Raw genomic sequence first — 26,230 nt, forward strand, 5'->3', positions numbered from 1 at the left:
ACACTGAATCAATACATGTTAGTTTAACATTCAGGACAACATATGACATGGATTATCTATTAAGCCTCACAATAAGGGTATGAATTATGTAAGTATACAGCAGAATACAGGTAGATGGAGCCAGGCACAGTGGTACACCCTTGTAATTCCAGTACTCTGGAGGCTGAAGCAGGATGATCGTGAGTTTGAGGCCAGCCTGGGCTACATAGTACGTTCCAGGCCAGACTGGACTATAGTGAAACCCTGTCTTCAAAACCCAACATACTAAAGTATGAATGTGATAGCTCAGTACTAAAACAATTTTATTTTTCATGGATTCTACTTCTCCCATTGCCCATTTAGAATGACTTCAGAGAAGAGAGAGAGCGTAAAATCTAAAATAGTCAATTTAGTGTCTTCTAAGAAGTTCCAGTGTCAAATAGAAATTGTTCACTAAAGTATATATCTATTAGTAAGGTATGATGGTGCACACCTGTAACTCTAGCACTTGGGGGACTGAGGCAGGAGGATGGTAAATTTGAGGCCAGCTTGGATTACACAGGGAAACACTGTCTCAAAAAATGTATATATATTGAAAAAATGAATGTTATATATTTATATGTACTGATATGGAGATGTCCAATATATAATATGAAGAGAAAAGAGCAAGTTGTGGAATATGTAAACATGATGTTATTTCTAGAAAAGGATTACATATCAACATATGTGAACACAGCATGCACAGAGAATTTCTGGAGAATGCACTGTTAATAGCGATTATTTCTAAGTGCCACATTGGAGATTCTAGGATACAAGTGGAGAAGGAAACCTTCACTTTTTTGTTCATACCATTTGTATTATTTGAGATTTTTCTCTAGTCAAATGTTGTTTCTTAAACATAAAAATGAAAACTGTTTCAACATTTTAAAATTCAAGCCACACCCATTGTTCCTTGCTATGGAGCTTTACTTGTCTATGTTTTCTTCTTCAAACCAATAAAATTCTTAAGGAGGAAGAGGAAACTAAAGCATTTGGAATCTTACAACGTTCCAGGCACTGGAATGTTTGTCTATTGCTGGGTCAGGAGAATAGGCCACTTCTCATAATCTCATTAGATTTTCCTTCCTAGCAGATTTACATATGCAGAGAGCTTGATTTTGTCACTCTTGATGTGGATCGACCTTCATTCTGAATGGTCTTTTCCCTTGCTCTGTGTCTTTCATTGATCCCTGGCATTCCCTGGGTGTCTGTGTGTTTATTCATTTAATTTATCACATACTGTGAATACCTTGTGACACATACTGAGCTCCATACTTGAATTTTAAAAAGATGAGCAATATACCTTTAACAGCTTGTAATCTTGTGAGTGAGATAACAAATAATGGCATGATATGGCCAGGCCATTTTATGGATAGAGTTCTGGCCTGGGAGCAGTGCTGCAGTGAGGAGAACGGACAATGGGAATATAGATTCACCAAGAAAATGATCAGGGGTAGGACATCTAGGAAGAGGGGCCATTTACCCTAAAGTATGGATGGAAAAGTAACATGGAAGAACAAGTATTCATTCAGTCTCCAGTATCTCCATTTATCTTTCTTCTGGGCACATGATGAATTTTTCCATTTCCTGCCCCCTCTGATTAATCACGGCTATGGAAGATTGTGAGGGGAAGTGACAAGTGTTCTTTCTGAATAGCATCATTTACTATGGGTGTGGAAGTCTCTAGAGGCCTCTTTCCCTGACACAGATGTACTATGTAGCTGTCTCACAGAGGAGAAGTGGCCTAGAGAGTCTCTGGCGCAGAGAAAAGGTGACATGAGTAAAAATTAACATTTGCTGTGATTTGGGGGTTGTTTGTGACCAGCACATAACCCAGCTTCTTTGAACTGATACAAAATTTGAGAATCAAAATTTGCAGAGGCAGGGAGGCTAGAGCAAGTGAATCCAGGGAAGCTTTGTCTGTCTCTCTTGCTGCTTCCTCCCTGGGACAAAACATTAGCTATTCTTACAATCACATCAGATTTTACTTCTTAGCAGATTTAGAAGTGTAGAGTTTCATTTTGTTATTCCTTATGATGTTCCGTCTTCCTGTGTTTGTCCTGATTCCTCCTCTGTTCTAACATTCTCTGCTCCAAAGGAGAAGGAGAAACTTGAAATTTCTTTAAACATAGCTTAATGAGGCACACATATACTCACAGATTGCTCCTGGGTGAAACAGGAAGACAATGTGAAGTGGTACATTTAGCATCCTCTCTTCTGGTACTTCATTAGTGTTCCCAGCCAGAGTCAGGCTTCAAGATGGTTGATTCCACCAACCAGATAACACTGTGCAGAAAGTTAGAGGCACTTCATTTTCTCTCTGCAGGGGAGCCAATCAAGCAGAACAATGCAAAGGTCAAGGTATCTCAGGCTGGAGAATGTTTGAAGTTGTGTTTAGAGAGTCTGAGGTCACCCTCCAAAATTCTGAAAAAAAAAATCAATTACAGGCTTGAGTTGGGAGACACAGATGGAAGAGGGTCACATGAAAAGAGGTCTATGTATGGAGCCAAGTTTGACAGTGGAGGAGATGGGCAAGTACAATGTGAGAGATGCTAAGAGAAGGCAAGTGGTAAAAAGCCTGGATTAATTGCAAAAGTAGTATGTTTCTATGGATGACCTCAATTTATTGAAGGGAGCCATGTTTGAGCAGTGAAAGCAATAAAACTGTCCTTTCAGTTTATTATGGAACCTCTGTTTCAGGAGCATACTCAAGGGCCTCACTATGTCCAGGGATTTACTCTACTATTTTGAAATGTCTGGGATGAATAGAGTGTAGTCATCATCCTTTGGGATCTGTAGCTCAGCTAGTTAGAACTAACTTTAGGAGGAGGGAGGTGGCCCAAATAATGTATACACATGTAAGTAATTAAATTAAAAAAAAAGAACTAACTTTAGGGGAAATGGAAGAGGAAAGAACTGTAGTAAATTTGCCCATAAAAGTGTGCATGGAGGAATTTTCAACATTGACTAAGGCATGTGTGATTTGGGGTGGTAGGTAGGGAGGTGACACTTATTTCTTGACACAAATCCTACGGATCCTATCTGCTTCTCATATCCCATCATCCCATGAGACATGCGGATTCAGGAGCCAATTTCCTATTTCCCTTAATTGTGCTATAAACTCCTTTTTGTACAACTCCTGGTTGCCTTCTACAAATCCATTCATTCATTTTTCTTATTTCCAGAACCCTGGTTTTGCTCAGGACAGCATTGCTTCCCAGCCTATTGGTGCCATGGTGGTCCAAAATCATAGTCCTGACCAATGAGACAGAAATGAGAGTTCTTAGGGATGGCTCCTAGAAGTGTTCTTAAATTTGGACAGACTTGTTGGCTTTATCTCTTGCCCTTTGGCCTTTTACCTGTCTTTTTTTTTTTTTTTCCTGGAGCATGGATAGTGGGCCTCTTTTCTATAGGAGCTGTCTTATGGCCACAAGGTAAGTCTCTTGATAATAGAACCTAGCAAGATCTTGGGTCCCTGGTGGCATTGTACAGTCACCTAACCTATTCTGGCCTTGTGACCTCCAGAAAACAAACTCTATTTGCTTAAGCCACTTGGTGAGGCTGTTATCAGCCCAATGCCTCCCTGCCTACCACACCCTCACTTTCTCTGTAGAAGACTTGCTCTCATTTGCCCTGCCCTTGCAAAGTCTTGCCTGACCTCAGCTAACTAAGAGCTTCAGTTAATTGGATTTTCTTTCCTTTATGTGTCTGTACATGGATGGCTATTAGCAATACTGAGACTGTACAACCCCTGGAGTCATCAAAGAAACTTCTATCATAGTCAGTAACTGTACTCATGTAAGTAGAAACCTGCCTAGTGTATTTTAGAAAGATTTTGTTTTTACAATAAGGAACAAAGAATTAACCTTAGAATTCATTTAATAAAACCATTTATTCCATAAGTATTCTGGTTGGTCAACATTTTCACACCTAGATATTTTACTCTGCTTAAATGTTGGTTTAAAAAAAGACAAAACTCATGTTCTTTCAAATTATATAAAGTGTGAGGTATGAAGCTGAGGAAATTACTTGTATGAATGCGTCAAATTTAAGTCATAAATTTAAGATTAAGAGAAAAGTTAAACTTTACATCTCCTTTAGGTTAATAGAATTTAAAAGATGTAAAAGATTGCCTATATTTTAAAAATAAATATGCTAGAATTAGAGTTGGCCAGTTTATACATGTGTGTCTGCTTGAATTCAAGCCCTATAAAGTTTGGTTCTTGACCATTTTGGAATTTGTCACATTCTTCTTTTTTTCTTGCACACTTAGTGCCACCCACATCGACCCCTTTGCTGCCTTTTAGTCATGGCCATGTGTTGCTCTTGGAGGACTTCTGGACATAGGATTCCTTTTCCCTGCATCTTGACATGGCTCATTGTCTTCCTCTTTCAGGATTCTGCTCAGACAGGCCCATTCTCAACTCAATTCCTGGCCCCCTTCTCACTCTATCCCTGTCTTCATTTACATACCACCCAGCCCTGTCCCCAAGTAACCATGGATGATGATTTACTTCCTGTCCTTACCACCATCAACATCTTCATTGCCTAGACCAACAGCAGAAAGTAGTAGACTCTCAATAAACCAGTGAATGAATGCAAGAAATGAAGGAATCAAAAAGAAAAATTGTAAGAGTATACTCCAAAATATTAATTAATAAGATCAATTTTTGAGCGATAAGAAAATTTTACCTGTTTTTTATTTAAAAAAAATCTAACAGCATGTTCTTTTTTCTTCCTTATTTAAAGAACCTTATTTGGTTCAGATGGTCCCTCTTCTGTGTGTGGTCATGTCTCAGTTAGCCACTCAGGGTTGTCTCACACTCTTGAGTATAATAGAGCACAAAAAGATGTGTTTTGTGCTGTTGAGCTGTGAGCAGAAGGATTCTGAGAAGTAACCTGTCGTTGCATACTTGAAATTTGCTAAGGTCTTGTATGTGTTCTCATCTCTCACAAACAACTGCTAACTGTAGGAGGTGATAGATGTGTGGATTAACTTGATTATGGTAATCATTTCACAATATATACATGTATTTAGAAAAGAGATAATACTGAAGTAGAAGCAGTCCAAGAAATCAACAAAATAAAAAAAGCTTTGTAATATTTTAGAGTGGTAATTTGATTTTTTTTGAAAAATTATATGTGCTCATATTATAAATAAATTATATAAATAAATTATTATAAATAAATGATAAAGAGTAAAAATGGAAGTAAAAATCACTTAAACTCACTCTATGCAGAAAAATAAAATGAATGCCAACATTTGATGAATATCTTTTTAGGTATTTCTTCATGCTTATTTCTACTTAGATAAGGAGGGCTGGTTAGCTGGTTGGTTAACTTAGGTACTAGATAGTCATTAGTTAAAAATTGTAAGAATGAGATCATACCATACATGTTATTTTAACAAAATATTAAAACTAAGTTAACTTTAATTGAAAAGAAAAAAGTGAAATAGAAGGAAGAACTTTTAAGTAAGAGGTACTAACTTGGGGGTGTAGCTCAAGCAGTAGAGTGCCTGCTTCTAGTAAGCAGGAGGCCCTGAGTTCAAACCCCAGTATGGCCAAAATCAGGCATTTACTCCTGAAAAATTATATAAGAATTATAGAGGAAAATATGAAAGCTATCAAGAGGTTAGTGTTATGGAGACGGTATGTTGGTTGTGGTGGTACGTAATTGTAGTTACTTGGGAGACAGTGGAAGAGGATCGTGAGTTCAAGGCTAGCCTGAGCAAAGTTAGTGAGACCCTATCTCAAAAACAAAATAAAAGTAAAAAGGGCCGGGATGTAGCTCAAGTGGTAGAGCGCTTGCCCAAGTGTGAAGCCCTGAGTTCAAACCCCAGTACCATACACAAAAGGAACTATTTGTTAAATTTTAGGCAGTATCAATTGAACTGTACCAGGAAGGTTGAAGAGATTAGTGCCCTAACACTGTGTCCTACATCTACACTGCTTCCCCAACTCCTGATCCTTGCAGAGTATGTTATTTGTACTTTGTAGAATTTATATTCTGTTTTGCTAGCATAATTACTACAAATATTAGTTCAACATTTAAACAGGATCAATGATAGACATGGCTTTTCTGGTTTTAAATTCATTTTGACTCATCTTTTAGTTGGAGGATCCATAAACAAAGAGTTTATGGATGTTATATTCCTCACGTTCTTTCATGTTTAAGAATGTTGACTTATTAACTATATAATCTTAGATAACAGGAATATTTCATGTTTTTAAAGTTCAGATCTTTTCAGTATTTTTCTATTATGTTCTGTCATAGAATAACACTGTTTAGAATTGCCCTGATTTCTTTCTACTTTGCATATTTCTTGTTTTCTTTTTTTTAGTATCAAATGCCTATAGAGGTGTTTTCCACGTCTTGAAGTTCAATAACTTTACCAGGATAGGTCTTGTGGATAATAATGATTATTGTTTTTTTTCCAACTATGTTGTGTGTCCCTCTGTTCTTAAGATTCACCTGTTTCATTGATTCATGAAAAATTTCCTGTATTTCCATATACTTTTACATACTGTTCTTCTATTTACTTACATACTTTTTGTACCATTTGTTGGGTTCTTTATTTTCTTCAGGAATATTAGTTACAGTTATGTTGTCTTATTTTCATATGCTCTCCTTATCCTACATTTACTCTCTCATTGCTCAAATACATTCTCCCATATGTGTTGTTTGATGATTGCTTTAAGACTTCACTTCATGGCATTGGTTTAATTTTTAGTTCTGTCTGTTCTGTCCTGGAAGCTTCTAACTCATACTCCAAATATGCACTGGAGGTGTTTTGGCCTCAATTTATTTCCATAACTTTGCAGTCTCTTTTTCTATCTCATTCTGCTATTTTAACATCTTTCACCTCTGCTTTAAGAAAACTACTTCTATTCCAACTACTTCTATTTCTTCTTGACTTAGTTCAACAGTCTCATGCATATTCTGTTTCTTTCTTCTTTAATTGTTGTCATTATTGTACATGTTTTGTGTAGCATGCACAGAAAACTGTTGCTATAACCATTTAAAAAATCTTGCTCATTTTTTAGTTTAGCTTTTAGTTTTTTCTCTTTTTATTAGCATATACTAATTATGCAAAGGAATTTCATTGTGATATTCCCATACATGCATGCAATGTACTTTGATAAATTCACTCCCTCTATTTCTCTTTCTTATCCCCTTCCCCCCAAGTCTTGCTCATTCTTATCATGGGTCATTTACATCTTAATGCTTACACTCACACAGTGAGGTTGAATTCTCCTTGTTCAATACCAGTTATTTCCATCCCTTGAGGCTAGTATCTGCTTGTCTGAGCCTGTGAGGGACTGGGGAAGGGATGGGAGTAGAGTCCACTGCAGCTGAGTGAAGCCCTTAATGGAGGTCTGTCCTTTATTCTGAGTTCCTGTTAAATGTCCTGGTCCAAAACGTTTTCTGCTGGGCCAGTCATTCACCCATCTGCTGTAATGTGGCATATCCCTCAGTTCAGTCCTGAAAGATGATGAGTTCTGCTGGCCTTTCTTTTTTTAATTGAGATATTTATTTATTTTTATTATTAATATAAATTAATTGCATAAAGGAAGATCATTGTGGCATTGCCATACATAAATATAATCTACCTTAAATTCACTCCCTCTATTACTCTTTTTAACCCTCCTCTCCCCTCCCCTTTAACAGTTTTTAGTGGGTTTCGTCTTGCCAGTTTCATAACTATGTATATACTTCAATCATATTCATCCCCCTCACCTTCTCCTTTCTCTTCCCTCTCCTCTTGCTACTTCCCTTCCAAACAGTACCCCCTTTTCAACTATCATATTATTATTAGGTCTAGATCTTGCATATATGCAAATATATGTGATATTTGTCTTTCTGAGATTGGCTTATTTTGCTCAACAATTATGATCTCCAGTTCTATCCATTTTCTTGCAAATGACATAATTTCATTCTTATTTATAGCTGAATAATATTCCATTGTGTATATATACAATACTTTCATTATCCATTCATTAGTTGTTGGGCATCTAGGCTGATTCCATAGCTTGGCTATTGTGAATAGTGCTTCAATAAAGAATTCCTTTGGATGTATGTATATTAGGGTCATAAGTAGGTCTACTTTTAGCTTATTTTTGAGGAACTGCCATACTCATTTTCATAATGCCTGTACTAATTTACATTCCTGATTTTTAAAATTCTATGAAAATGGTATATTGTGACTTTTTAATTGTTTTTCACTAGTTTTCTTTTCATGTCTCAATTTGTTTCTGGGGAGAAGCAAATCTCTCCAGATATTATGGTGTTAAAAATTTTAAGGAATTTATTCACTCATCCTCTTTTAAGTTCTGGTTCTCTGGGGTTAGAAGCCACTCAGTCTGGCTGTTGGCATAGCTCAGTGATAGAGTTCTTGCCTCGAACACACAAGGCCCTGGGTTCAATCTTTAGGACCATAAGAAAATAAAACGAAACCCAAAGTTTCTTCTAGAAACCACTCAGTTGCCATCATGAAACAAAATATTTTCTTTTCTGTAACCTTTTTACCCAAGGTCTTATACCATTCCTTTGTTTTATTATTGGAGGTAAAATTTTGATTATTATTTGCCTTTCCATCCCTCCCTCCTTCGCTCCCTTCCTCCTTCCTTCTCTTCCTTCCTTCCTTCCCTCTGAGGAATAAAAGATCAAATTCTTGGGTGGTAAAATTTAGAATTTATTGTAAGCACAGATACAACTGAAGTGATTCACACCAAATATAATTCAGTACTCACTATTAATTTTCCACAATGTTCATTTATGACTTTGTAATTATTTAAAAATCCTTTGGTAGTTTTTCGTAGACATTTAGAATTTTACATATTAGGTGAGCAAAAAACCCAAGTTAATAATAAGAAAAATACAGACTGGCATAAAAATACAGCAAAAAATAATTGCCTTGTGATAAGATGCAGACAAGATTAATCTCACAGGTAGTTATGTCTCAACTAGAATAGGTAGCATGAAGATCTTTAACCTCGTTGGTGTAAAACTGTGTCCTTAAGTTCTGTTATCATACAGAACATGTGGTAGGTAGAAGTTTAGGAGGGGCCCCCAAAATTCTTCTTCCCTGGTCTTCACCCCCAGTATAATTCCTTCCCCTTGAATGTTGGTGGGCCTGATCTAATCAGGTGAGCCCTTTTTAAGGAGGATCCAAAAGTCAGAGAGATTTGGACCTGCAGCAGATGTTCTTCTGTGGCCTTGAAGATGAGACCCTGATGCATTGTACAGCTACAAGGAAGTAAATTCTTGGAGGAGGACTCTGAGTCTCACAGCACCTCAGCTCTGGCCAGCACTTGACTCAACCTGGTAAGACCCTGGGTAGTGAACCCAGTTGAGTTGTGCCTGGACTCTTGACTTACAGAACTGTGAGATAATACTTGGTGTTATTTTAAGCCACTTGATTGCGATAGCTAGTTATGCAGCAACAGTAACCTAATACTGTATATGATTTTTTAAAGTATTGGTGGGTTTAAGTTATTTGCTTTATTTTAACTGAGTCTACTTCTCCCTCTAAAGGGAAGCTCTGTTTTATAATAATATATTTTCTTGTTTTATAATCATATATTCTTTTGTTTTATAATAAATTTTCTCAAAGAGGAGGCCTTTTAAGTTCTGTATCCAAACACTGAGTTTTGTTGCTCTTTTCTGTCTTCTGCCCACTTCTCTTCCTCAATATTGGTGTTAGAATGAGTGAATTTCTCATTCTAACTATAATTGCAGTTTGGAAACACTGATGAAAATGGCTTGAATGCATATGGAACCCCATTGTAATCATGGTTTTAGAGAATAGGTTAGCAGTGAGGTTAATGGCAGGTGATATGTCCAGTGTGTTTTTAAAAATCCACTTTTAATAAAAGAAACAACTTATTTCTATACATTTAAAGCACTGCATGAATCATAACAGATTATTTAATTTTTCTTTTCAAGACAGGATCTCACTGTACAGCCCAGGTTTGTCTCAGTCTCATGGTCCTTCTGCTTCAGTGTTTGAGTGCTGGGATTACAGATGTTCAGCAGCATGCCCAGCTTTGTTTAATTTTTAAAAAGTGAACATCCAGATAAAGAAAGAGAATGTGCTCCATTTTTTTCATTCTCCTTTACTCACTGATGTCCCCCTTTCTTCCAGGTAACCACTGCTCTGGTCTTTATCATCACAGGTTAATTTTGCTTATTTTTTGAAGGGTGTGCTCTTCGTTTTTGGCTTCTTTAGCTCACCATTATATTTGTGAGAGTCATCTGTGTTGATGATTAAGCAGTAGTTGGTTCATCTGCACTGTTTCTTAGAATTCCATTATAGAAATGCACCTCTACTTATAGAGCCATCTTACTTTTGCAGACTGGACTCACTTCCTCCTGTAGAATTGATTGGTTTCATTTCGAAGTATCAATAATTGTGCTGCTATGAACCTTCTTGTACATGTATTTTCTTTTTTTTGGATAATATCCATTATATATCTACAAGAATTACTGGACTGTAGAATGTATGTGACTCATCTTTAGTAGCTAGTTACTCAAACTTACTGCATCAGTTTATACTCCCACCAGTGGTCTCAGACCACAAGTACTATGTCTTCACAGAGCATTTGGCATTAAAGTTTTTATCATCATCATCATAGTTTTAATTTTCACTATTTGGATGGTCAGGGAATCTCACTGTGCTTTTAATTTGCGTTTCTTTTATGACTCATGGAGTTGAGCACCTTTTCATTTATTTATTGAAGACCAGTAATTTTCCAACTTTGTGCCATGATCCATTAATGGGTTATGAAGTCAACTTTGTGCATTAACACAAGCATTTAAGAAATCTGAAATCAAATAGTGTAGAGTAGAAGAGAGGAAATAATGGCTATAATGGTAAGTTTGATTTTGCAAGACTTGCAATTTCATATCTGTTTATACCCACATACATATATACATACATATCAGTATATACATGTCTGTGTGTATGTGTGTGTGTTATCTCTTATGGTGAGCTGTGGTCCCAAACCCTGTGTGTAATATATATATATATAAATCTGTACCTTTATTAAGATATAAATAAAATCCATCTTCAGTAGATAGATAAAAAGCATGGCTACCTCGTTTATCTAGTCCTGGGAGATAGAATGAGTAGCTGATATAATAGAAATATGACTCATGATGATTTTGTCAGGCCAAACTGGAAGCTGATCATGAAGATGAAATAAATACCATAAAAGTAGAGCTCGTCATATGACAAGTGCAAAGTCCTTGTAGAAGGCTACTTTGACAATAGCGTGTAGAACAAAGACCCAGAGCAGAAGTCCTCAGTACAGTCCCTGAGCCTCCAAATCTTCTTGGAAGAGGAGGGTGGTTCAGGAATCTGCAGGTTTCAAAAGCTCCTTGGCAATTCTGGTAATTCAGTGGTTTGGGGAACTAGTGCTACAGGCTGGAGAGTCTAGTGGATTTTTAAATTTTTGTGCTGGATGGGGGAGTGCATTGTGGAGTGTAGTGGATTTTTCCTTCAATAAGGAAAGATGTCTCCTGAAAGAGTTTTTCTCAGAGTGTACACCTTTCTTAAACTGAACCCTCTAAAAGCCACTGTATTTCAGAATAATTCCACCCAGTTTCTTTTGCCCCTGAAACTGTTATTCTATAGCAGTGAAACTCAGGAGATGCCATTTAATTAAAGAATCATTATCTACAATTTCTATACAGTGAGGATGGAAGACAGGCAGAGAGTTAATTTGCTTCCAGTTCCTCTCCATGCAGATTACAGCTCCCCAAGCCTCTTTTTCTCAAAACTCTTATTCAATGGAACCCTAAGGTGACCTGCATATTATTTCTCAATTATATAATACTTCGGCACCTTTGTCTCTAAGATTTACTGTATTTTAACATTTGTATAAATTTTAAATTTAAATCCTGAGGGCTTTAAAGCACCCTGCTTTCTAATTAACAGTGAGCATAAATCGTCAGTGTGATAAATATTAACCATGCATATTAAGTAATATTCAGAATCAATCTAGGGTGTTTTTTTCTTTGTCTAGCTTGAAGGTAAGATTTATCCTATACAAGGTTTAAGAGAATGAATGTATAATTTGAATAAGTACTTTCCTGAATACCAATATTAGTTTATATAGTTAATTATGAGATTTTAAATGCCAATGAGTTCTATTTCCTTTGTGCAAATATTTGGCTATAATAAACCACTTTTGACAAGCTAATCAAATAAAACAATATAAGATTTAATTATCAGCTTTTTAAGGATTTTGTGAGCCAGTTTGTGTCTAGTGCCAGAATCACTTCAGTAATTTAGGAATCACTTAATACTTCTAAATATTTTATTTTGTTCTTAAAATAAAAATAGCATCTTTTTACATTCTTGCTGTAAAAAAAAATCAAGCAGAGCTGGGTGCCGATGGCTCATGCCTGTAATCCTAGCTACTCAGAAGGCAGAAATCAGGAGGATTGAGCTTCAAAGCCAGCCCAGGCAAATAGTTTGAGAAACCCTATTTAAAAAAAAAAAAAAAGCCATCACAAAAATAGGGCTGGTGGAATGGCTCAAGGTGAAGGCCCTGAGTTCAAGCCCCAGTACCACACACACACACACACACACACACACGCAAAATCAAGCAGAGAAAATTATGAAGAAAAATTTAAAACCACTAAAATCTCTTCACAGATTAAACTGCTAATGATATTTTGGTGGATATTCTTGTAGACATCTAAGTATAGACACACATGCACACCACATACCCAATTTTACATAAAAAGATTAATACATTTTATGATGTTATTTTCCTTTGAAGGTTAAATGTTATTTTCTATTCACTTTTTTGTAGCTTCCATGTCAATAAATATGGACATATACTATCGCTTTGGTTTTTAGGTTTTCATTTCTTTCAGACAGGGTTTCACTGTGCAGCTCAGACTGGCCTTGAATTTGTGACTCTCCTGCTTTGGTCTTCTGAGTGCTGGGATTACAGCACTCACTGTGCTTGTGTACACCTGGCTACGTCGTCACTTTGAATCATTGCATGTGTACACATACACACATTATAGTGTGTGATACACACCATGCCTTATCGCTTCAATTTCCTGTTGACAGGTGCCTAGATTGTATTGTTTTCCCCTTATATGTTTTTAACATCTTTGTATATTAGTCATTTGTATTTGCATAATTATCTTTGCAAATTCCTAAAGGTCTGATTATTGAGGAAAGGGTAAGTGTTAATAAATACCAACTGCTATTTCCATTGACAATTGCTAGCTCAGTTACTCTCTCACTTGACAGTTCTGCTAGTAAAATAACCCAGTGCCTGTTTTTTCAGTTTTTCAGTATTGGTTTTGTCTTTCTTAAAAATTGGCAAATGATCAGAATGCATGTCATTGTGTGAAATTTTGCATCCTTTCAATTACTAACGACTTCTTCATACTTGTGAGTGATTATTGGTCATTCGTATTTTTGGGCAATTGCTTCACTATTTTTATTGGAATTTTTTTTATTGACCTGTAACAAATCTGTGAATATTGGGTTTTTGCCATTTGGATTCCAACTCTGTTTGACTTTTGCCTCTGCCTATAATGAATTTTAAGTTAAGCTAAATGTCACTTATTTTTGTTTATAAATTTTTTGTCACAAAAATTTATCAATGGTGGTTTCAAGCTTTTCTTAAAACCCTTTTGTAAAAGTTCATTTTACTGTGTCAAAAACACTTAACCTCATATTTTTAGTGTGCAATGTAATATGGTTGATAAGTACAATATCATCTAGCAAATCTTTGGAGCTTCCACCTATGCCAAGGTATCTCAGTATCCTGAGGTGATTGAAACAAAAACTATGTTCCTCACAACAGTCTTAAGGTTTGAGTTTACATGATGATTTTTGGTCTATCTGGGATTTATATTTAATAAAGTAAAAGACAAAAGTCAGTATCAATTTTACTTCAATTGCTAGTTAGTTGTGAAAATGCATGCATATCCAGTCTTTGTTACTGATATAAAATGGCTCCTCTGATATTAAATTTCCTTATATATTTGAATCAATTTATAGGACCCATTCTGGTTTATTTTTGAAGGTATTATTGGGCTTTTACTTCTGTGGCTTTATAGTATTTTATGGACCTCACACTTCTTTATTCTGTTTCAGATTATGTGTCCATGTTTACAAATTGACTTGATGAACTTTAAAATCATTTGACAAAACCAGTAGCCTTGCGGGTTATTCCGTTGGGGTTGAATAATGTTTATGCATTAATTGAGGTATAATCAGTACTTTTTTAATATTTGATTTTCTTGTTAAAGGAAAAGGATTTTTTTTCATGTGTGTAAGTATTCTTTTATGCATCTCAATAGAATTTTATGTTTTCTGCATATAGGTCCTGGCCATTTTTATTGGGGTTTGAAATGAGGTCCTTGGACTTGCTAGGCAGACACTCTACCACTTGAGCCGTGTCCCCAGCTCTGTTTGTTTTCATTATTTTTTGAATAGGGTCTCGTGCTTATGCCTAGGCATGCCTGGACCGTGATCCTATTTATGCCCGTTGTGTAGATAGGATGACAGGTATGTGACACCATGCCAAGACTTTATTGATTGAGATGGGGTCTCAATAACCTTTTGCCTGGGCTTGCTTCAAACTGTGATCCTCCTCAAGTCTACCTGTGGAGTAGCTAGGATTATAGATATGAACCACTGCACTCAGCCAGTCCTCACGATTTTTAAAGCTTTTCCCTAGATATTTAAAGTTTTAGGTTCTCATTAAAGAAATTATCTCCCCCATAATATTTTAGAATTTTTATTTGTTTAAACAGGAAGTAAATTTAACCACTTTACTGTAGGATGTGACTTAAAACAATTAGATAATGGAATGTTTATGGAGTATAATTTATGCATTCAGGCAGACTGAATATGGCACAGTTCCCATCACTGAAATACCATGTGTTAGATTAGGAGTGCTAGAATGTGGAAACACTGTTGTTACGATATCATCTAATATTCTGAGATGTCCTTCAGTCCTCCATTAATTACTTCTGAGGATTAATATTTTTGAATTCTGTGTTATTTATGTGGGCAGGTAAAAGCCTGGATTTTTTTTTTTAATTGAGCTTGAATGTGTAGTCCCTTGTTCCAGTAAGGAAAATGTGAAAGAATGGAAGAGAAAAACTAAACTACCTTCCTCAAAAATAGGTGTTTACCAGGTTGTGAATTCCAGGCTTGCTAGCACTCTAGGTAACCCACAAATAAAATAATAACTTTTTGTCTTAAGTGATCGTCCTTCCTCCTCCTATCATACACCTAATGCTCTAACCATTCACTATCCCAAACTCCTTCCCTCACCCCAGTAAGTAGTCATAAAGCGGTTTGACAGTGCCATCTGGTGGCCTTCTGGGGAACAGCTTGAAGTAACGGATCTCTGTTACTTGGCAAAATCCAGGCTCTAGAACTGGCAGTTTATCCTTGGGCTATAGAAAGAAAAGAATGGAAATTGAAGTCTAAGTTCTGGGAAAGTCTGCTTAAGGGATCTGGGAAACAAGGAAGAAGCCCAAAAGGCTACACCCGTAGGACCTCACCCAAGAACTAGATCAAAGAAGAGATCTACAAGGGATCTTAGTCAGGAAGCACTTGAGAGAGCTCCTAAGCAAAAGCAAGGGGAGGGACTTTTTTAGTGGATGCCTGCATTCAGTCTCAGGCCAGGACCAGCTTAACTGTGGGCCTCCAGTCAACATCTTTCTTCAGGGGTTCCTTTTTTATTTTGCAACTTTTCAAAATATTGTTTCCATAACTTGAAACTCAGATAATTCCACATGAAATGAAGCTTACCTCGCATGTCCCCTTTCTTTCACTCCTTTTTCCTTTTTTTTTTCTGTCCTTTTCCTCCTAGTTCCCCTTTTCTTTTCCCTTTCTTTTCGGTTCTTATTCTTGCATCCTCAGGAAAATCTTGTTTTTCCTTCATTCTGTCGGGGGAACAAAACTTAGCCCTAACTTCAGTGGATAAACCTAAGGATAATGCTTGTGGGTCAGTTTCATCAAGAAAGGGGAAGATAGAGCTTGTGGAACAAAGCATCAGAGCCAAGAACACCCAAGTCCTTGAAAGGGACCAGAAATCCCCTTCATCTTACCGTGGACTCAGTCCTGCCCTCTGACCCATAGATTTCAAAAATTTTATATCTTTCATTGATTGCTATCACCCCAACTTTTACAACAGTGCTGTTAATATGGTCAGCACTTTGTATATGTGAGTTCTCCCCCTGCAGGTGCAACCAACTGCAGATAGCATGCTTTAGAGTTAGGCCTACTAAGGGTGTGTCTGTACTGAACACTGCAGACTTGTTTCCTTGTCAGTATTCCCTAAACAATACAGTATTACAACTATTTACATAGTTCTACATCATATTAGGTATTATAAATATTCTGCACATGATTTAAACTATAAAGGAGGATATGTGTAGATTATGTACAAATACTGTGCCATTTTGTATAAGGGACTTGAATACTACGGCTTTTGGTATCCATGATGGGGGTCCTAGAACCAATTCCCTGTGGATACTCAGAAATGTCTGTGTGTGTTGAACGAATGAAGAGATATTCTCCATGAACATGCAAATCTGGCTTATGCCTTTTTACTATATTTCAATTTTGTCCTGTAAATGTTGTAGTGATACTAAGTTTCATTGTGGAAGCAGGATTTTGGACTTTTATGGGGTAATTTAAGGCTCAAAGATTCTTCTAGCAGGGATTTTCAAGTTTAACCTACCAGCTGACTGACTTTTAGAAAATGAGCTGTTGGCAAGTTAGGAACTGCCTGTACCTTTTCTTTTCATGTTTCCAGAATGTCTTTTTTATCCTTAAAGGAAATAAAAAAAACCCAACAACAAAATGACCAACTGTGTTTCTCAAGTGCTCTGTGCATTCTCCCCAAAATAGAAAGTAAGACTGTTAAATATAGAGGAAAAAACAAATTTGAAAAGCTGAAAAATATTAAGCTTTTGACCAAACATCTTACTGGATAGATATTCTCTGCTGAATCTCTAGCAGTATATATCCTTGATAAGAGAGGTAAAGGAATATTTGTTCTCTAGATAGAACTAAGAACAGAGAAAACATTAGATTTTCTTAATATTTCTCAGAATTGTGCCCTTTCTTGTGATCCACCTCAGAACTGGGGCAATGAGACAAGCTATTTTTATTTTAAAGAATGTCCCTCTGTGCCAAGTGCTGGTAGCTAATGCCTGTAATCCTAGCAAAGATCAGGAGGATTGTGGCTCAAAACCAGCCTGGGCAAATAGTTCACAAGACCCCCATCTTGAAAAAAACTCATCACAAAAAAGGGCTGGTGGAGTGGCTCAAGGTGTAGGCCCTGAGTTCAAGCCCCAGTACCACGGGGCAGAGGCGGGGGGTGGTTGGGGGAGAAGACTGTTCCTCTGATGTTTCTGTTGTGTGAGAATTTTCCATTCACAAATCCCAGGATTTTCAAAATATCTCACAAATTTCTGTGATCTTAAGGAAATACTTAGCTATGAGGCAATGGGAAGGCAAAATGAATTAAAAGCTGGTCTGAAGTAAGATGGCTGAGGAGATCAGTGGGTGTATAATACCAGAGTGGGACAGACTGTGGTTTATTTGTGAGGCTGTGTCACCAAATCGCATGTCCTGCTTGATGTCTTGCTCCTAGCTGATCTTGGTGATGGCGGTTAAGGAGAGAAGGCAGGTGTTTAATCTTTAGTTCATTGACGACATGGATTGTCAGAAGCTACAAGGTATGAGAAAAGCATGGACTAACTTTAGGGTCACAGCGTGCTCAGGCTGAGGCCTGGCAGTGAGTACCTCTGCTGGCTGTGTGACCTGGAATAAGACAGGTAACATCTCAGAGCCTTCATTGACCTTTCTGCCAAGTGGGATGCTACCTAGATGGGCTGTGAAGATTGGCACTAGTGCTGGCTGGGAGCTCTTCCTCGGCTGATCAGTTCCAGTTCCAGTGTTCACCTGTCATCTTTCCATTTCTCTCCCAGGTACCTTGGCATCACAAGGCCCCTCACGTACCCTGTGCGGCAGAATGGGAAATGCATGGCAAAAATGATTCTCTCTGTCTGGCTGCTCTCTGCCTCCATCACCTTGCCCCCACTCTTCGGATGGGCTCAGAATGTGAATGACGACAAGGTGTGCTTAATCAGCCAGGATTTTGGCTACACCATTTACTCCACTGCCGTGGCGTTCTACATCCCCATGTCTGTCATGCTGTTCATGTACTATCAGATTTACAAGGCCGCCAGGAAGAGCGCCGCCAAACACAAGTTCCCTGGCTTCCCTCGTGTGCAGCCAGACAGTGTCATCTCCCTGAATGGGATGGTGAAGCTCCAGAAGGAGGTGGAAGAATGTGCAAATCTTTCAAGACTCCTCAAACATGAAAGGAAAAACATCTCCATCTTTAAGAGGGAACAGAAAGCAGCCACCACCTTGGGGATCATTGTCGGGGCCTTCACTGTGTGCTGGCTGCCATTTTTCCTTCTTTCAACTGCCAGGCCCTTCATCTGTGGCACTGCCTGCAGCTGCATCCCACTGTGGGTAGAGAGGACATGCCTGTGGCTCGGCTATGCAAACTCTCTCATTAACCCTTTTATATATGCCTTCTTCAACCGGGACCTGAGGACCACCTACCGCAGCCTGCTCCAGTGCCAGTACCGGAATATCAACCGGAAGCTTTCGGCTGCAGGCATGCACGAGGCCCTGAAGCTTGCTGAGAGGCCCGAGAGACCCGAATTTGTGCTGTAAGGTCATTTATCACTATTTTCCTTTTATCCCCAACCCTTTCATGAAACGTCTTGAATTGTATCACAGAAAGCTTTCTGAATCAGTAGCTAGCTTATACTGTCTACTAAATGGACCAGATTATTTGCATGCAGGATAGTATAGACTCCATTCCTCTACTCTGTAAAGTTTCAAAAGCCGGAAGTCTTAGTTGGGTTGGAAGAGGAGATGGGGTTGTGGATGAATTGTAATTGATATGGTTGACAACAAGGAGGTGGGTATTTTCCAGTCATTTTCCATAAATCATATCTAAACTATGTCCTCATAACTGAATTCCTATGACACTAACCTTTTAACTGCTAGTATACTTCTATCTGATGATCTCATACTTCACTGATAGTTTTTTTTTGAGGAAGGAAGCAAACACAGTCTTTCCAGCATGGAATTGTGTTCATGCAGCAGATGCCGGGATGGAACAAGGTCTTAAAAGCCATTAGAGCTTCCAGGAAGTGCTGCCCACTATCTTATCTTGGTAGTTGAGACCTGCTAAAGCTGTTGAGTTTGTTTGGGAGACTTTAGTGACTTTCCAGGGAGCAATTACAGTAGGGCATGGAGGTCTGGAAAGGGACCACAAAGTGCTGCTGATGATAAGGAACTGGAGGTTTCACAAGTAACCCACATATTAACAAGTTTGGCATGGTACAGAAGGAAGGAGATAGATAGGAGTTAGAGTCATCAGCAGGTCAAATGGAGATTTTTGTTTGGAATCTAGGTAGAGGAGATATCTCCATATTTGGAAGCTGAGATAAAAGAAACTTGGAATGAGAAAATGGAAGGTGCTGGTGATAGAGGAGGAGACGCTCCTCCACACTGAGCCTGGCATGAAGCAGGGACTATTCTAGCCTGGAAAGACTTCCTGGTCATCTTGTCCAGTTCCCTCAGTTGACAGAAGAGGTAATTGAGACCTAGAAAGTGAGATACCCCACACATTTTGAGTGTTACAACTAAGTCTAGATTCCATACCATCTAAATCCTAGCACCACACATTTTTCATATACTAGACTGCCTCTATCTTATAACTGAAAGTTGTAATTCTTGAACTGGGTGTAGTTTCACAAGTATTTGGTTTTATTTCTATCACATCCACTCTTTTGTACATATAGAATTGTACATAATACAAAAAGTAGCATTTAAAAATATATATAATTTTAAGTTCTAGAGTATGCACTATGAGCAACCTTCAAGATAATAGGCCTATAAGATTCTACTGAATTTATTGTTGGCATTTGCCCACCAGATTTTGAATTCCTTTAGGGAAGGAGTTAATTCTTAGATTTCTAGTTTAAGAACCTTGTACAGTACTTCATACATAGCAGATTATAAAAAATACTTATTACCCACAATTATCAAATATGCACTACCTGCTCTATAGCTTGCCACCAGTGTTCAGAAGAACAATTTGATGCTCAGAGACATAAAATAACTTACCTAAGATCACATAGGTATGGTATTAATCACCCTAATGCATGTGCTTCTAATCATACTGGAGATAGTAAATAGCTATTGGCTTGATCTTGAACTAGGGGTGGTAGCCATCAGTTCTCTATGAAGACAACTAGAATGACCTCTTACCCTAAATTTCATTTATTAGAATTGCTGCACTATGGGAGGGCACCTGCTATACAGTCTTAGTAGTTTCTCAGATAGAGGAAATAAGGCAAGTATACTGATAAGAGTGTTAAGGCCTGGGCCTGGGCGGTTTTAAGGCAGAGAAATGGTGAAGACTGGGCTGGGTTTATGACATATTGCTTTGGTTTGTTGGGTACATGAAGGTGAGGGCTTTGAAAAAAAGTATTAATGAGCTAATTATTACTCTTGGTAAGTAAGCTCTTTTATTTGATGCAGTTTTATCTCTTGGAAGCAGCTATTTCTTGGAACAAGCAGCTAGGTTATTTTGTCTGGTTCTGGGGTTATTTAGCACAGAAAAAGGAAAACATGTTGGCTTCAGTTCTCAGGAGTAACACGATGAGGGTTGTATTTGTGGAAAGTCTTTGGCAACAGTGAGAAGGGCAGCTATAAGGGCAAGATTGGTGGTAGGGGGTCCAGTTAAGCAGCTGATGTGCAGAGTGGAGAGAACAGATAATGTCCTGGACTAGAAAATACCTCTATATTGCATGCTTTCTTTACAGGCAAAGAACGAGAATAATTTTTTGATAATAATTCAGGTAACAAAAATAATACTTGAAAAAAATGTAACACAGCTGTGTATGATGGTACAGACCTCTTATACCAGTACTTGGGAGGCTGAGGCAGGAGGATTGGGAGTTTCAGGCCAGCCTGGGCTACAGAATGAGTCCTTGTCTCACTCCCCCCACCTCAGAAAAAAAGGGAACACAAGCAGGTGTTCCAGTTTAAAATAATAATAGCCCACATTTACAGAGAACTCATTCGTAGGCACTTCCTGAGCTCTTCATGGGAATTATATCACTTAATCTTCTGTACTTTATGATAGGCTAGTTTCTTTATTTCCATTCTGAGAATGACAAAACAAGGGCTTGGAGAGATCAAACAATTTTCCCACATACAGATAAGAGCAATGGAGCTGGATTTGAGCCCAGGAAGCCTGTGTTCAAAGGTGCTTTTAGCTCTATTCTACTGTGCCTTTTATAAAAACAAATCAGCTGGCATAAAGGACAAAGATATTTGCCTTTGTGTCTTTAGGTAGTATGGAGGCTTGGGGTGTGGGTTTTTTTTCCCCCCTGCTAGTCTAAAACAAAGGTCAGCAAACTTAACTTTGAAGGTCCACATAGTAAATATTTTAAGCTTTTCTAGGTACATATGGTCTTTATTGAAACTGCTCATCTCTACCTTTCTCATCCACTTAAGTAAACAAATGGGTATGGATGTGCACCAATAAAACTTTATTTACAAAAGAAATGGCCAGCTGGATTTGGCCAATGGGCCACAGTCTGCTATCCTTTGATTTAAGACAATTACTAATCCCTTATCACATTTCTCTCAGTTTGAATACATGATTATAGGATATGCAAATAATTTTGAGTGATTGGCCTAAAAATATCCATCAACTTTAGGAAATAGTTATTTTTCTAATTATATATCAGGAAGTCAGTATCAATGTTAGAACATTTATTTTTTAGTTTCTTTTGTATAACTGCCATGCACATAGGTGGATACAGAAAATATATGACACTTTTCCTGTCCTTGTGCATATATTTCTACTAGATAGACCACACATAAGTACACACATATGCTTCTGTGGTCTGAATGTTTTTGTTCCCCCTAAATTCATATGTTGAAATCCAGTCTCTGATGCAATGGTGCTAAAAGGGTGGCCTGTAGGAAGTGATTAGGTCATGAGAGCAGAGTCCTCGTGAGTGGATTGCTACCCTTATAAAAAAGACCTGAAGGAACTATTTTATTTCTTCTTCTATGCAAAGATACAGCATGAAAGCCCAATTTATGAAGCAGAGAATGAGCCTTGCCAGACACCATATTTAATGGTACCTTGATCATGGACTTCCCAGTCCACCCAACATGGATTGATGTTTATAAGCTAACATGTTTATGGTATTTTGTTGCAGCAGCCCGAACATACCAAGACATATGTACACTCAACCTTTTGTAATAAGGAAAGATGTAGACAGGAAAAGTCATGGGAAAACCAAAGAAGAACAAAATAACTCAAAGCTTACACTAATGCTGATCAGAGAAGGCTTCCTGTAGGATATGAGCTCCTTTTGTGGCTAAAGGCAATGAGAAGTGATATTCCAGATGAGGGGACATTTTATGTAGAGGCACCAGTGTGGGAGATTATGCAAAGGACAGTCTGGCTATAGCTTAGCACTGGGATGAGAGAAGGGTTGGAGAATAAGTAGAAAGGTAGATCGAGATAAAACTATAAAGGATCTTCTATGCTAGCTCTAAGAATTTGGACTTTTAGCATACACAATCAGTTCTCAGAGTAATTTTGCTTCTTCCCCAGGAGACATTTGGCAATGTTGTGGGATGTTTTTGCTTGTCACAACCGCAGTGTGTGTAAGGTTACTACTGAGATCTAGATGGCCAGAGAGGCTGCTAAATATCCTACAACATAGAGACCAGCCTCCCACAACAAAGAATTATCCAGCCCATAATGCTAAGGGTAGGAAACCCTGAACAGCAGTGAATCATCAGTGCATCTCTGCAACTAAGGGCTGGAGACCTCCAAGTAGTGAAGACTGGTTCAGCAGCACTGTGTGGGATGAATTAGCAAGTACAGGCTGGATGTAAAGAGTCTCTTCTTTGGCTTGTTTTTTCAGAAACATTTGATGGCCTGCTGTGTATAAGATATGGTGCCAGGCATGGGGCAGTGTAGAAAGAGGAGTATGTGACAGTGTTAGCCTTTGGAAGCTCATGTCCAGTGGAGTGTCCAGTGGTGGGAGTGGCTAATAAAAGACTTGTCACCAGACCAAGAATTCACATGGTCCACACACTACACAGGTGCATTCAAGCACATGCTAGTTGAATAACTACTTATGGATTTGAGTCACCATAAATTGCCTTTAGGTTTTATGCTTTGATGACTTGTTCTTTGACACCATTGGGTTGGATACCATTTTGAGTTTTACTCTATTAGGTATGAATGACATAACCAGTTTCTGGAGTCCCTGAAAGAATGACAGAAGACATCCAATCCATAGTTCACAGCAAACCTTCTTAGAATCTTCATACCTTCCTTGAGCTCTCAAATATCTGGTGGCTATCCTAAGGATTCTAAGCTCCTCTAATTTCTTCAGCCCTTTTCCCCATCTGGTTGCTTGGGTTCTGATTTCTATTTTTGCTTCTCACTCTGCCTTCTTGGCTCAATTTTCCCCCTACACAATAGTTTTCTTCTTTTCCTGTATGAGCAATCTATTAGACTGTGTGTTGCTACTTCCAAATATTTACCCATTTCTTCCCATTTTCTTGATCAGCATGACCAGAGCCTCAGGAGTCCAGCAGACAGTCAAGAATTTTCCTTGGGGTCATAGAATGACTAGAGGGGAAAAAAAGCTGTGAATACTTTTGTACTAGTAATTTTAATTCACTACTATCAATTTTAGTCTTTTTCACTTCTTCACAAGTGTTCAAATACTGGTACTACAAACCCAAATGTAATAATATGATATAAGCACAGATTCTTTTATCTTTTTAATTGGATGACTTTATTTATGGATTTGAATTGCCATAAATTGCTTTTCAGTATTATGTCATGATGACTTGTTCTTTGATATCATTTATGAACAGTATTAAAAAACAGTTTCTAAAACACTTCCATATAAAAGAATGTCATGAAATTGTGTTGAAGTAGCTCTTTCTTTTCCTCTCCCCTTTTCTCCTTGGTGATTGTATTGTCTTCCTCTTAAAAGAGACTCTTTTAATCCTGGCAATTGCAAAAGTTCTTAGCAATGACTCCTGGCAGAATAACCTTGGAGTTCTGCTGTGAATTCTGTCAAGGTGCTGCTCCTGAGTTTATGCTGAAGCTTTGGAATTCAGCATGATTGTACACTTTCTTTATGGAAACTAGTAATATAAAAAAAAAAAAGAAATGAAATGGGTCCCAGAGGAAATTGGGAAGAAAGATCAAGGCTCCTGAGACCCGAGTATCTGTGATGTGTTGCTGCCTCAAAGACAGAAGCAAGCAAAAAGTTTGTTATTTCACGGACTTAAAAAAATCCCCTACAGTGGTATTTTCCCTTTCATTAGCCAGCTGAAATCCAGCACTGTATTTTTTATTAAATCAAATCATAATAATAGTATCTTACTTGATCCATGCTTTGCAATTGCCTACAGTCTATTTTGCAACATCTCCTTAAAGTAGAAAAGGCAGATAATTGCCCTTTTTTCTTTCTTTCTTTCTTTTTTTTTTTTTTTGGTGGTGGTGCTGGGGATTGAACCAGGGGGCCTCACACATACTAAGTAAACCCTCTTCCATTTCATCCCCAGCTCTATTCTCTTTTACTCCATTTTTTTCCCTTAGAAATAATAAATACCCATAGCACAAAACATAAAATCAAGCAGTACAGAGGGGTACTCAAGAGAAATGAGCCTTGGGGATCATTCTTAGAAAGCAAACGTCCATGGTAGAAATCATGAAAGAAGTTGATATTTGAGGTGGGTCTTGAAGAAAGGGTAAGATTTTAGTAAGAAGGGACAGTGTAGGGAGATGGGAGTAGGGACTGCTCAAAGCAGAACAAATGCATGGGCAGAGGGGTACAGCTATGGATGGAGGTGGACAAGGAGCTTGGGGCCTGTCTTCAGCAATACTAGAAAGCTGGATAGATTGGGGTCAGCCTAGAGGGCCAGGAGGAAGGGCAGGGCTAGAGGGAGGGAGATGGAGGCTTTTGAACAGGAGTGAGATGGGGCTGCTGAGGGTATGGTGTGGGGAAAGCCTCAGCACAGGAAAAGGGTTGGGCGTTAGGAGGTCTGCCTTTGGAAGGCCTGCACTAGGAGGGTGCAGTTTAGATGAGGAAAGAAGCCTAGGTTGTCTGGGCTGTCTAGGAGCTGGAATCCCCAGACTATCACCATGGCTAGCAAGTGGGTGGTGAGGAAAGGGAGACTTTGGAGATGGTGCTGGGACTGAGGTCTGGAGGGAATTCAGTAGAGTTCAGAAAATGCTGCCAGCCCAGGCTGAGCTGCAGAGGAGGCCAGGGCGTCCATAATGTGTTCTCTCTTGAAGCTGAGAAGAGGCAAAGGCCCCAGGCTAGGAGTAGGTGTCTATGGAGCATGGTTGGGGACATAGGCTGTGTACAGTCCCCATTCTCAGATACCCAGGAATCCCAAGAACTGGGTCTGGGCTGAGGTGTGGCCTTTGTCCTTGGGCACTATTGTGTGAGGCTGAGGGGCAAAGCCAGAGACCATGAGAAACAGGTCCTGTCACCAGGAAGATTCCTCCATTGAGTCACCCATTTGAGTGACTGAGCTGAGAAGGGGGAGTGGGACAGACTCATGATAGCCAAGTTGGTCGGGGGAGTGCTTTAAGTGGGGTGGGGAGGCTGAGACTGGGAGTGCAGTCCGGAGCTGGGACCTCCTAGCCCAGCTCCAAAGCACAAGGGGTAATGTGGTAAGGTGAGACCTACAGAAGGACAGAGTTAGGGGAATATGGCTCTACACCAGGAGAACAGACTTTTCTCAGGCATTAGCTGATGCTTCTCCATGTCTTGAATCACTTCTGTAAGGGAAGGTGGATACTGGTTTCTGTACACATTGATTACTAGGGCCCACTTTCCTAAATTTGCAGGGGAGGGCATCTCTCACTAGTAGTCATTATTCTTTTAGCCATTATTCTTTTCATGTAGGGCAAGTGCTGTAGTATTTTGTAAGAATTTTTGAGAGCAAAGCCATTTTTTGGCTACAGCTGTATTATATAAGAGAATTTCTAAATGGGCTATTTGGTATTCATTTGGAAACAAATTAAGGGTTTGGCAACTTGTAGAAATTGTGAAA

The 26,230-nt window shown here is 38.4% G+C and overlaps 1 protein-coding gene across 2 annotated transcripts in view; it reads left to right on the forward strand.

Moving 5' to 3' along the window:
- Positions 1 to 26,230, forward strand: part of Htr7 (5-hydroxytryptamine receptor 7) — an 80,660-nt gene that overhangs the window by 51,257 nt on the left and 3,173 nt on the right. The window contains exon 2 of one of the 2 annotated variants that reach the window (XM_020184949.2): positions 18,010 to 18,770. In XM_020184949.2, coding sequence (XP_020040538.1) covers positions 18,010 to 18,769 — 760 coding nt within the window. In that variant the 3' untranslated portion in view covers position 18,770. The remainder of the gene's footprint in view (positions 1 to 18,009; positions 18,771 to 26,230) is intronic. The other variant, XM_020184948.2, reaches the window with a different exon arrangement.

This window comes from Castor canadensis, chromosome 7 (genome assembly GCF_047511655.1).
Source record: "Castor canadensis chromosome 7, mCasCan1.hap1v2, whole genome shotgun sequence".
Classification (NCBI taxonomy): Eukaryota; Metazoa; Chordata; class Mammalia; order Rodentia; family Castoridae; genus Castor; species Castor canadensis.